The following is a 13,497-nucleotide window of genomic DNA, read 5'->3' as shown; positions in this document are numbered from 1 at the left end:
GATTCATCCATGAAGGCAAGAGAAACCAAAGCAAAAATTAACTATTGGGACTTCACCAAGATAAGAAGCTTTTGCAAAGCAAAAGATACCATCAACAAAATTCAAAGACAACTTACAGAATCGGAGAAAATATTTGCAAATGATGTATGAGATAAAGGGCTAGTATCCAAGATCTATAAAGAACTTATTCAACTCAACAGGAAAGAAACAAACAATCCAATCATGAAATGGGCAAAAGACATGAACAGAAATCTCACAGAGGAAGACATAGACATGGCCAACAAGCACATGAGGAAATGCTCTGCATCACTTGCCATTAGGGAAATACAAATCAAAACCACAATGAGATACCACCTCACACCAGTGAGAATGCGGAAAATTAACAAAGCAGGAAACCACAAATGTTGGAGAGGACGTGGATAAAGGGGAACCCTCCTGCACTTTTGGTGGGTATGTGAACTGGTGCAGCCACTCTGGAAAACTGTGTGGAGGTTCCTCAAAGAGGTAAATATAGATCTGCCCTACAACCCAGGAATTGCACTACTGGGGATTTACCCCAAAGATACAGATGCAATGAAACGCCAGGACACCTCCACCCTGATACTTATAGCAGCAATATCCATAATAGCCAACTGTAGAAAGAGCCTTCGAGTCCATCGAAAGATGAATGGATAAAGAAGATGTGGTATATGTATACAATGGAATATTACTCAGCCATTGGAAATGACAAATACCCAGCATTTGCTTCGATGTGGATGGAACTGGAGGGTATTATGCTGAGTGAAATAAGTCAATCGGAGAAGGAAAAACATTATATGGTCTCATTCATTTGGGGAATATAAAAATAGTGAAAGGCAATAAAGGGGAAAGGAGAAAAAATGAGTGGGAAATATCAAAAAGGGAGACAGAACATGAAAGACTCCTTACTCTGGGAAATGAACTATTACTCAGCCATTAGAAATGATAAACCCCACCATTTGCTTCGAGTCGGATGTACCTCGAGGGTATTATGCTGAGTGAAATAAGTCAATTGGAGAAGGACAAACATTATATGGTCTCATTCATTTGGGGAATATAAAAAATAGTGAAATGGAAGAAGGGGAAAGAAGAAGAAATGAGTGGAAATGAGTGTGAAATATCAGAATGGAAATATCAGAGTGGGAAATATCAGACAGAACATGAGAGACCCCTAACTCTGGGAAACGAACAAAGGCTGGTGGAAAGTGAAGTGGGCGGGGGGTTGGGGTGAATGGGTGATGGGCACTGAGGGGGGCACTTGATGGGATGAGCACTAGGTGTTATGCTATATGTTGGCAAATTGAACTCGAATACAAAAATAATTACTACGAATGTAAATGGACAAAACACTCTGATGAAAAGACATAGGGTGACAGGGTGGATTCACAAACAAAACTGTAAAAAATAAAACAAAACAAACTAAACTCTTTCAATCAACAACAGCAACAACACCAACAAAAGGAAACAAGTCTCACTTATATGCTGACTAGTAGAGATTCATTTCAGATCTATAGACACCTGCTGAATGATAGCGAGCAGATGGAGAAAAATATTTATCATTCAAGAGGTCTGAAGAAGGCAGGAGTAGGAACACTTCTTCCAGTCAAAACACACTTTAAAACAGAGTGTGTAGTAGGAGACAAAGATGTTATGTATAAGAGTGGAGATGACACAACAAGAAGATTTAACAGTTTTAAATAAATGTACACACAACATAGGATCACCTGAATACATAAAGCAATTAGGCATTAAGGAACTAATTGACAGTAATACAACAATAGTAGGAGACTTTAACACCCCTCTTACATTAATAGAGGGATGACCCAAACTGAAAATCAAAAAGGAAACAATTACTTGGACTAATTCACTGGTTCAAACTTGTTCAAACAGCAGAATACTCATTCCTTTCAAGTGCCCGTGGTAACTTCTTCAGCATAGGTCACAGATCAGGCCACAAAACAAGTCTCAAAAATTCAAAAACATTGAAATCATACCAAGCATCTTTTCTGAGCACAATGCTGTGGAACTAGAAATCAATCCCAAGAGAAAAAAAAATTGGAAAAACACACATACGCGTGGTTTACACCATGCTAGTAAACAATGAATGCATCGAAGGAGAACTCCAAGAAGACAGAAAAAATTACATGGAAACAAATAAAAATGGCAAGACCACTGTCCAGAATCTTTGAGATACAGCAAAATGGATCCTAAAGAGGGAAGGTTACAGCAATACAGACCTACCTCAAACAAAAATCTCAAACCACATAAACCTATGCTAAAGGACTCAGCAAAAGAACAGTAAATAAAACCAAAAAACAGCAGAAGGCCACAAGTACTAAAAATTAGAGCTGAAATATATGTTACAGAAACAAAAGTAAAAACCAGTAGAACAGATTAATGAAACCACTATCTAGTTCCTTGAAGATCAACAGAATGATAATCTTGTAGGTAGACTCATGAAAGAAGAAGGGAGAAGCACTCAAACAGAATCACAAAGGATAAAGGAGAAATTGCAACCAATTGAATACATACATTAAATGATTGAAACAGAATATTATGAAAAACTATTGACCAACATATTGGACAACCTACACGCAGTGGATAAATTCCTAGAAGTCTAGAAGCTACAAAAACTGAAGGACTGAATACTAGCAAGGAAATTGAGTCAGTAATAAAAATAACTGCCAACAAACAAACGCCCAGGACCAGATGGCCTCACAGGAATTTCGACCAAACACTGAAGGAGTGGTAATACCTGCTCTTCTGAAATTCTTAAAAAAAAAAAAAAAAAAAGAAATCAGTCCCAAGGGAGGGGACTATTCAGTTTTGCTGTTGCCTCAATTGATTAGGCAAATTGTACCTGTTGCGGTCTGTGCACAAAAACTACTTAAAATGGTCAATTTTGTCTGTCTCCTATACTTTTCTTTTCATTGTTAAGGGCATATATGTAAAATTAAAGAAAAAAAGTTTTATGGGTAAACCTTTAAAATAGCTTCCAAAATTTTGGTAACCTGAATCTTTGACGTTTCATGTATATTGAAATTCGATTTACAACCCACAGTATAACAGCCAGTACTTATCCTGACAGGTGACCCCTCAATGCCCATCACCCAGTCACCCCATGCCCCCCGCCTAACTCCCTTTCCCCAACCCTTTGTTCATTTTCCAGAGTTAGGATTCTCATGGTTTGTCTCCCTATTTTTCCCATTCATTTCCCCTCCTCCCCCCGATAATCCTTTCACTATTATTATAATCCCCATATGAATGAAACCATATAATGTTTGTCCTTCTCTGATTGACTTATTTCACTCAGCATAATCCTCTCCAGTTCCATCCACATTGAAGAAAGTGGTGAGTATTCGTCCTTCTAATGTCTCAGTAATATTCCATTATATATATGGACCGCATCATCTTTATCCATTCATTTGTTGAAGGACACAGATTTCCAGAGTGGCTGCACCAGTTAACATTCCCACCAACAGTGCAGGAGGGTTCCCCTTTCTCCACACCCTCTGCAACATTTGTTGTTTCAAGTCTTGTTAATTTTCCCCATTCTCACCATTGTGAGGTGGTATCTCATTGTGGTTTTGATTCGTATTTCCCTGATGGCCAGTGATGCAGAGCATTTTCTCATGTGCTTCCTGGCCATGAAAATGTCTTCTTTGGTGAAATGTCTGTTATGTCTTCAGCCCATTGGATGATTGGATTGTTTCTTTCTTGGGTGTTGAATCTGATGTTCTTATTAGATCTTGGATACTAGCCCTTTATCTGATATGTCATTTGCAAATATCTTCTCCCATTCTGTAGGTTGTATTTTAGTTTTGTTGACTGCTTCTTTTGCTGTGCAGAAGCTTTTACCCTGATGAAGTCCCAATAGAGTTCATTTTTGCTTTCATTTCCTTTGCCTTCATAGATGTATCTTGCAAGAAGTTGCTGTGGCCAAGTTCATAACGGGTGTTGCCTGTGGTCTCCTCTAAGATTTTGATGTATTCTTGTCTCACATTTAGATCTTTCATCCATTTTTAGTTTATCATTGTGTCTGGTGTGAGAGAATAGTCTAGTTTCAGTCTTTTGTACATGGCTGTCAACTTGTCGCAACACCATTTAATGAAGAGAGTGTCCTTTTTACAGTGGATAGTCTTTCCTGCTTTGTCGAATATTAGTTGACCATAGAGTTGAGAGCCCATTTCTGGGGTCTCTATTCTGTTCCATTGATCTATGTGTCTGTTTTTGTGCCAGTACCACTGTCTTGATGATCACAGCTTTGTACTACAGCTTGAAATCTGGCATTGTGATGCCCCTGATCTGGAGTTTTGTTTTGTTTTTTTTCCCCAATATTCCCCTGGCTATTCGGGGTCTTTTCAGATTCCACACAAATCTTAAAATAATTTGTTCCAACTCTCTGAAGAAAGTCCATGGTATTTTGATAGGGATTGCATTGAACCTGTAAAAGGCCCTGCATAGCATAGACATTTTCATAATATTTATTCTTCCAATATATGAGCATGGAAAGTTTTTCCATCTCTTTGATTCTTCCTCAATTTATTTCAGAAGTGTTCTGTAGTTTTTAGGGTATAGATCCTTTACCTCTTTGGTTAGGTTTATTCCTATATATCTTCTGATTTGTGGTCCAGTTGTAAATGGGTTGAGTCCTTAATTTTTCTTTCTTCCCACTCATTGTCAGTGTAGAGAAGTGCAGCTTATTTTTGGGCATTGATTTTTGTATCCTGTCACATTGCTGAATTGCTGGATGAGTTCTAGCAATCTTGGGGTGGAGTCTTTGTGTTTTCAAAGTACAGTATCTTGTCATCTGCGAAAAGGGAGAGTGACTCCTTTGCCAATTTGAATGTCTTTTGGCTAGGAATTATGGTAATGTGTTGAATAGCAGTGGTGAGGGTGGACATCCCTGTCATGTTCCTGATCTTAGGGGAAAGGCTCTCCCATTTTCCCCATTGAGAATGATGTTTGCTGTGGGCTTTTCAGAGATGGCTTTACAGATATTGAGGAATGTTCCCTGTGCATAACTCTGAAGAGTACTGATCAGGAATGGATGCTGTACTTTGTCAAATGCTTTCCCTGCATCTATTGAGAGGATCCTATGGTTCTTGTTTTTTCTCTTGTTGATGTGATCACCTTGATGATTTCATAAGTGTTCACTAAAAACATCTCTATAATTTATAAACACTAGCTCATGTCTGATAATAAAATTTAATCTTGAAAAAGAAACTTCACAGCATTTAAATATTTCAACATACTCCCATGTACACTAGTGATTTGTTTGAAAATATTCATACACAGAGATGCCTGGGTGGCTCAGCAGTTTGGCGCCTGCCTTTGGCCCAGGGTGTGATCCTGGAGACATGGGATCTAGTCCCATGTTGGCCTCCCTGCATGGAACCTGCTTCTCTCTCTCTGCCTGTGTCTTCGCCTCTATCTCTGTCTCTCTCATTAATGAATAAATAAAATATTAAAAAAAGAAAATATTTAAACATAACCAAGTAATATTTATTTATTTTTTGGTTTTAAGCCTTTATTTTTTGTATAATAAATTTATTTTTTATTGGTGTTCAATTTGCCCAAGTATTATTTAATTTTTAATGCCTTAAACCCAGAATATGTAATACTTCTTCCGTGGCATCCCATGTGGCAAACTTGACAAACTGCACAATGTTAGCAGCCATTAATTACACTTAAACTTATTTAAAATTCTGCCTACAGATATATATGTGTATATAAATATAGAAGCGATTTCTTTTACGTTACTTTCTCCTCAAAGCAGATATGTATTCTATCTTTCTCAGTCCCACCATGAGATTTCCAGTCATTGTTAATATTCAAAACATTCATATTTTGGTTCAAAGGGAAGATAACGTGAACTTAACTAATACTCCTAAGCATGAACTTTATTCTCAACTTTGTGTGGCCAAATGTGTACTAAATTCAGTGCTTGTTATGTATTCTGTATTGCCAAACAGTAACAAGGGTGTGGAATTTCTACTATGTAAGTTAATAAGCCAGATGTTTCCCCATACAAAACTTCCTTAGAAACATTTTTGAACAGCTTACCTAAATACATAAAATATTTTAACATTATTAATAAAAACAGATGTGTCAGTAACTTACAAATGGGCAGAAATGAATCTCCGTATCATTTCACTTTGACATCAACCAGGTAATTTTTCTAAAATAAGGATAATCAAAAGATTCCCATGAGAAGAGCTGCTTATACTTTAAGTGCATTTGCAACTGATTATGAGTACAATGGCATACACACATGTGCCAGGTATATAAGGCAGTTTTTAATTCTATTAAGCCTACATACCTTTCTTCAGCAGTCTAATAAAATGCCAAACTTATAGTTTGTGGAACATAACTTTAAAAATAAAAGAGTACTCAGTGGTTGTACTTGACGGCACTTAACCTCTTATCAATCAGGTAAATGTGAAAAAATAATTTACCCAATTTCATACACTGTTCTTTCCTCAGGCAATTAGTCTTCAAAGTGTGAACTGAGATTCTGTATAGAGAATACTATGTAATTCCCTTCAGTAAAGGAGCAGATGCTTGGTGCCTTTAATGAAATCATATGGTGGTGGTTTCTGTTTCAGTGGGTGAGTATTCAATTGCTAACACTAGGTTTTTCTATGCAAAACGAAGTAAAGAAAACAATCAACTCTATTACTAACTGAATGAAAACATTTGGAAGCCCTATGAGCAAGAAGTATGTCATATATGTCAGTTGCAGGGATACACCAACTGATAAACACACACAGGAAACCTAAGCTGCTTATAGAAGGACAGAATTAGCAAAACTCCAGCCTTCCATGAAGCAGGATCCTGAGCAAAGAGATTGAACCAGGTGGCATGGTAGTCATCTGAAGTGACACAGACCCACAGACTAGTTTCCTGAACCAGACAAAACTGACACCTGTCTACTCTAAATGCTTACTTATTCATAACCGATACTCCTCAATACTGGCAGTGCTTGTTTTTTTTTTCCCCCAAAGGAACTCAAAGTGTGTTGAAGTAACTAATACAAAACAAGGGGGTACGTTCTATTATTAGAAACAGTTGAGAACAAGAACACATTTTTAAACAAAGCAGAAATTCTGTGACTCCTAATATCAAATAATTATGTTTGCAAAGAATACCAGGATAGGAATGATGTTATATTTTAACAGCATTTAAAACTTACAATTTTTGCTATACCCTGTATTACATCTGATTCTGACAATTAACCTGTGAGATCAACTGAAGTTTTTACTGGCTAGTGAGGAATTGCAATTTTCAGTTCCTGTTCTACATCAGAAAAAATTCCATATAGTTGGATGCTTTCTGTAACACCATTAAAATAACTTATAAATATCCTAAAAGACAAAATTAGTCATATATTCCTAGGTGAGTTTTTGACTCACCTCCTAGGTGGTCCATATGTGATTCTCCAAACATGTTACAGACTGAATCCTTGCGAAACCCCCCCCCCAAAGATTCACATGATAAAATCTAGTCCTCATGGTATTAGGACCTGAGGTGGTTGGGAGGTGATGAGGTCACGAGGGTTTAGCCCTAATGAATGGGATTTTCACCCTTGTAAAAAAATAACCCAGCCCACAGAGCTGCCATGTGGGAGACACAAGAAGAAAGTAGCGGCCTCTGAACCAGGAAGTGGACTTCCACCAGACACCAAATCTGCAGCTGATTGGGCCATGTCCATGGCCCAATCTATATCTGTGTATGAGCCACCCAATCTCCTCTCTGCTATTCTGTTATTATTATTATTATTATTATTATTATTATTATTATTGTGCTGCCCTTTTTTAAGATTTTATTTATTCATTAGAGACACACAGAGAGGCACAGAGTCACAGACAGAGGGAGAAGTGGGCTCCATCCCGGATCTCCAGGATCACGCACCGGGCCAAAGGTGGCGCTAAAATGCTGAGCCACCCGGGCTATCCATGTGCTGCCTTTTTAAATCAGATCTTAAGAAATGTTTTCTTTATATAATATTTTAAATGAGTAAAGAACATTCAGCAAGCAAGGCAAGTATGGAGCATACTACTAAGCTGTGTGCTTTCCCCTAATCTCATCTCACAGCCTACTGTCTGAAAGATAAATATATGCTGAATCATTTCATCATTCCTTCAGTTGGTTTGATAGTTTTACAACATATGTACATATCCTTTATATAATCTAATAAATACTATATTATCTCATAATGTAACAATATATTTTGTAATATTATAAAATAATAAATACTACATTGCTTAATTTGGCTTTTTTTTTTTCAAAAATGGGGTCATATGGTGGAAATAAATAGACATTTGGGTTGTTTCCAATGTTTCCTGATTCCTGGACATAAATCTTGCTTTTTAAAGAGTTTCTACTGCAGAAAAAAACTTCTATGTTAAATCTATCAACTTCCAGGTGTTCCCATTTTGTCCATATTCTCATTTTCTCTCCTATAAAAAATCTGTAAGTCTAAAAACAAGAACAGCAAATATGTTTCAATTACACAAAATTTAAATACATTCACAAACAATAGGCAATATACCTATAAGTAGTCAAATTTATTTGAAGTGATATTAAATGATATTAACTAGAAATTCATTTGAACCTTTTGGAAGAAATAACTTCCTCCCACTCCAGAGACAGTACTGAGCATACAGTGGGATGGAGGAGGACAGTCTAAACGGTGGCATGCTGTCCAATTCACAGATGTCTCCACATTTGGGAGAACTGAGCCTCAGTACTTCTCTGCTGTCTATCCATAAACAGCAGCCTGCCACAGCACACAGAAGATGACCGAGTGCCAGGAGGCAGGAACAACAGATGATATGTTCCCAGGAACCTCAGATAGAAAGACTGTAACAGCAATTCAAGCAATAATTTATATTGAAACACCAATAACACCAGATGAATAAAAAGATCAATTCTATATATTATACTTTTCCTCAAATTCTACTTGAATCTGAAACCCGAAATTAAAAAAACAAAACAAAACTGTACCACTTCAATAAACAAATCCGGCCAGTCCTTTATGACATCCACATCTGCTTTCAAAAGGAGAAACCTAGCACTTAAAACTTCCAAAGCCATAACCTTAAGATAATAATAATAATAATAATAATAATAATAATAATAATAATGTAATTATAGGATGGCATTTGTAGACCTAATAGCCTCAAGTACAGTATACTGTAACTAGTCACTGATTATAACAATGGGGATTCGGGACACAACTTTTGTTTCAATTTTTAGATTAAAAGGGGTAGGTACAAAGTAAAACTGGAATTCCCTCCAAAGAGAAAACTTCATCCTCCTATTTATTTGGCACTCTGTAGTAAGAAAATCAATATTTTTCAATCAGTCAGGAAGTATGAAAAGGACAGCAATAACTTGAATGTACATTCTTAAATTAGGAAAAGTCACACTCACATAAATCCACTGAGACATAATTCAATACTTCTACAAATACTTATAATTCCCACTGCTGTATTTCTATGAAAGAAATAGTAGTTTTATTTTGTGCAATGTAATCAAAATAATGTACACTCACTAATATCTCCCTCTGGCACCCACCCTCTCTCTCTCTCCCTCTCTCTCTCTTTTTCTCTCATCTCTCATGAATAAATAAATAAATCCTTTATTTTATTTTTTTAAAATTTATTTATGATAGTCACAGAGAGAGAGAGAGGCAGAGACACAGGCAGAGGGAGAAGCAGGCTCCATGCACCGGGAGCCGACGTGGGATTTGATCCCGGGTCTCCAGGATCGCGCCCTGGGCCAAAGGCAGGCGCTAAACCGCTGCGCCACCCAGGGATCCCATAAATAAATCTTTAAAAATAAAAAAACAAGGGCATCCCTGGGTGGCTCAGAGGTTTTGCACCTGTCTTTGGCCCAGGGCGTGATCCTGGAGTCCCAGGATCGAGTCCCGCATCGGGCTCCTCTCATGGAGTCTACTACTCCCACTGCCTGTGTCTGTGCCTCTCTCTCTCTCTGTCTATGTCTATTGTGAATAAATAAATAAATAAATAAATAAATAAATAAATAAATCTTTAAAAAAATAAATAAAATAAAAAATATAAAAATAAATATAAATAAACCTATTATTCAGACCAAAAAAAAATGACAAGTGAAATTAGAATTCTATAAGAAAGAATATATCAATATGTGGTGTTTTAGTTAAAGAGAACAAAAGAAACATTTTATTTATTTTTATTTTTATTAAAGATTTTATTTCTTTTTTTTTTAAATTATTTATTTATGATAGTCACACACAGAGAGAGAGAAAGAGAGAGAGAGGCAGAGACACAGGCAGAGGGAGAAGCAGGCTCCATGCACCAGGAGCCCGACATGAGATTCGATCCCGGGTCTCCAGGATCACGCCCTGGGCCAAAGCCAGGCACCAAACCTCTGCACCACCCAGGGATCCCCAAAAGAAACATTTTAGAATACTTTGGAAAAAAAAGACTTTTCAATTACATGTCATATGTAAATGTAGACAAAATGATCTAATAAATACATATACAATTAAAAATTCACCATGACAATTGCTGTGCAGTAAGATTATGCTAGAATTTTAAAGATTATCTTTAATTCCCAAATATTCTCTAATTAGTGTCTAAATTCAACAATCTTAAAACATAATAAATAAAAGCACGTGAATTTTTCTGGATATCCCTTCCAGCACTGTCCACTACAGAGGTGGAGGTTCAGTGAGTCCATAGGATCTTGGACTCTGAAAAAGAAAAGCAGATACTGGACCATAGGTCAGGTCAAAGTTGTGAGTCAAGCCACCAGCCCACTTCCATGCTCACATTTAGCATGTGCCACTTCACGAAGTTCGCTCTGGAAATACAAAGATGAACAGACATTCCCAGCTTCAGAAGGGAAGTCAGCACATAACTATTGGGGGATCATTTCCCTAAGTAGGTGACAGATAGACAGAGATTGTTGGAGGAATCAAGAGTTCATTAAAAAAATTCTCAGTGTTAATCTATCGCCTGAAGATCAGAAAAATCAGTGTTTCTACCCAGGGGTTGAACACTAAACTCAGTACTACAAAATAACTAAGGAGCCAAAATTGGAATCAACTAATCAAAGTGCCCCATGACAATAATAAGTGCCTGGGGTAGTGCATTATGATAACTTACTGTGCAGTATTTACTTGATTCTGATTCTGAGTATTGATTTTGAGATACATAATTGATTTACTAACATCTTTTCCAAAGGTGAAAATCTCAAATTAATGTCCCAGGTGACTCTAAACACATCACAATTTCAAAAATGTTAAAATATGACAAAAATGTATCTTATAAGCAGGAAGAGGTAATAAATCATAACATATCTATTCTTTTAGGGGCAATAGACATAATATACAAATATCTAAAAAGGCAGAATGTTCCAGATAAAGCCAGAAGGAGTGTAGTAATATTTCTTTCACAACATTTTAGAGTGCAAGAGGTTATTTCCATTAAAAATACCTGCATGAATACCAATTAGGGAACTTCACAGATCTTAAAACAGTGACAACTCATTAGGATTTTATCACTACCTATCCTAAAAGGGAATATTATATACTTCCAATAAACTTCCAAGGGTCCTCATCTGATTTAGTAATTTAAAACCTCAGAGAGAATGTCCTATATTATAAATATGAAAACTTCAGAGTATCATATGATCTTGCATTTAACTAAAGATTAACCAAAACGTTCAACAAGAATGGGTATGCCTTGTACACACACACACACACACACACACACACACACCCCTCCTATGACAGCATAAACCCTGACCAAACACATTCATGTTCCTTCAAAATGAGTATCAAAGAGAAAAAAAATGCTGTTCTCATTTTTTAATTCATTCCTCTATATGGTGAATCCACACCACGTAAAAATGACATACAAACAGACAAACCCCTCTTTCAAGTTTGCAACTCTGGTTTTCAGCTGCCTACTATGTATCTCCAATCTGAATACGCGACGGTCATTATAAGTTCAGCACAAACGCTGAAAGTGTCATCTTCTCTCCCACACTGCAATCCCTAATCCCCATAACTTCCTCTTTCTTCTGTGTTCTCTATCTTGGTTAATAAAACACCACTTTCTAACGATGCGTCCAAATCACAAATCTAAAGTCAACCCTCACTGTGCCAAGTCACACTCATGGCAACAGTGAGCAAGTCTCAGCTCCACATCCCCTGGGTCTCTCCTCCTCTACCCATCCATCTTTCTTCCCTTACTTAATGATTTCATCATCCATTTTCTGAACAATTAAAAGAAAGATCCTAACTGACCTGGATGTCTCTAAGTATTCTAAATTCAGCCATGAATTATGGTGAAGACATACTATGCATAAGGTAACCACATTTTTTATAGAAAATATAGACAACACTTACAAGACAGAAACGGGGCTACCAGACAAGACATTAGGACAGCAGAGATGTAGCTTCTCGGTTGCTTCAGTAGAAAAATCTGCAAGAAAAAAAGAAAAAGAAAAAGAAAAATCTATGAGAATAAACACCACAAGCTACATTCTACAACTCAGGATGAAAATAAATAAATAAATAAATAAATAAATAAATAAATAAATAAATACGCTATCACTCTTTGTAAAATAAAAGGGTCCACGAAGAAGATGATTATGGGGATCCCTGGGTGGCGCAGCGGTTTAGCGCCTGCCTTTGGCCCAGGGCACGATCCTGGAGACCCAGGATCGAATCCCACGTCGGGCTCCCGGTGCATGGAGCCTGCTTCTCCCTCTGCCTATGTCTCTGCCTCTCTCTCTCTCTCTGTGACTATCATAAATAAATAAAAATTAAAAAAAAAAAGAAGATGATTATGTTCCACATCTGACTTCACTTTAAACAAAACAGCCACGAGTGTAGTTGAGTACTACCATCAACAGGTATTCAAAATAGAATAAAGCATGAATCAGGGTATCTCTGGAAAATACTACCTTGAACTGAATAAAACTCATTTTTATAGGAAAAACAAAGTCAGCTATTTCATGTATCTAAAGCTAATTAAGCTACTAGTTTCATCTCTCTGCAAATTATTTCTCACTGTATATTCTATAGCTTCAAGATACTTTCATGAATGTGGCTCTCTTTTTTCCATTAATTTTAACATAAGAGTTTTTGCCCAAAAGCTTTCCCTCTTTCACAATAAGCCTCTTTAGGGACAAAAAATTACTTATTCATTAAAGAAATAGGCCCAGAACAGTAAAAATAAAATAGGTTTTGACTGTTAGCTTCCTTGATAGGCACTAAAGGGAACGCAATGCCATACAACCCAATTTCAATATGGCACGGCTTATGGGTACAAACAGCAGGTTCCATTTTTGTATTCTCTTTGGAAAATAGCACTCATGACCCCAGGAAAACAGGCTAAACATGCTAAGGTTGCAGAGCACCCCTACAGCTGCTTGCTCAGGACTACCTATTTGGGATGATTACTGTCCAAGTAGATGCCC

The 13,497-nt window shown here is 36.9% G+C and overlaps 1 protein-coding gene across 20 annotated transcripts in view; it reads right to left on the bottom strand.

Moving 5' to 3' along the window:
• The window catches only part of LOC140633797 (uncharacterized), an 87,782-nt gene that overhangs the window by 14,693 nt on the left and 59,592 nt on the right, over positions 1-13,497 (bottom strand). For 10 of the 20 annotated variants that reach the window (XR_012031388.1, XR_012031393.1, XR_012031395.1 and 7 more), the window contains 2 exons: positions 12,422-12,497; positions 6,142-6,199 (listed from right to left, as the gene is read on the bottom strand). Coding sequence is in view for 7 of the 20 variants with exons in the window: in XM_072826852.1 (XP_072682953.1) it covers positions 10,636-10,759; positions 12,422-12,497 (200 nt within the window). In the remaining 13 variants the exon portion in view is untranslated. Of the gene's footprint in view, positions 1-6,141; positions 6,200-8,322; positions 8,500-10,302; positions 10,760-10,838; positions 10,870-12,421; positions 12,498-13,497 lie in introns of those variants that run through there. The other 10 variants (XM_072826852.1, XM_072826851.1, XM_072826855.1 and 7 more) reach the window with 4 other exon arrangements.

This window comes from Canis lupus, chromosome 5 (assembly GCF_048164855.1).
Source record: "Canis lupus baileyi chromosome 5, mCanLup2.hap1, whole genome shotgun sequence".
Lineage (NCBI taxonomy): Eukaryota > Metazoa > Chordata > Mammalia > Carnivora > Canidae > Canis > Canis lupus.
The sequence above is the reverse complement of the archived record's forward strand: the minus strand, read 5'-3'. Positions and strand labels throughout refer to the sequence as shown.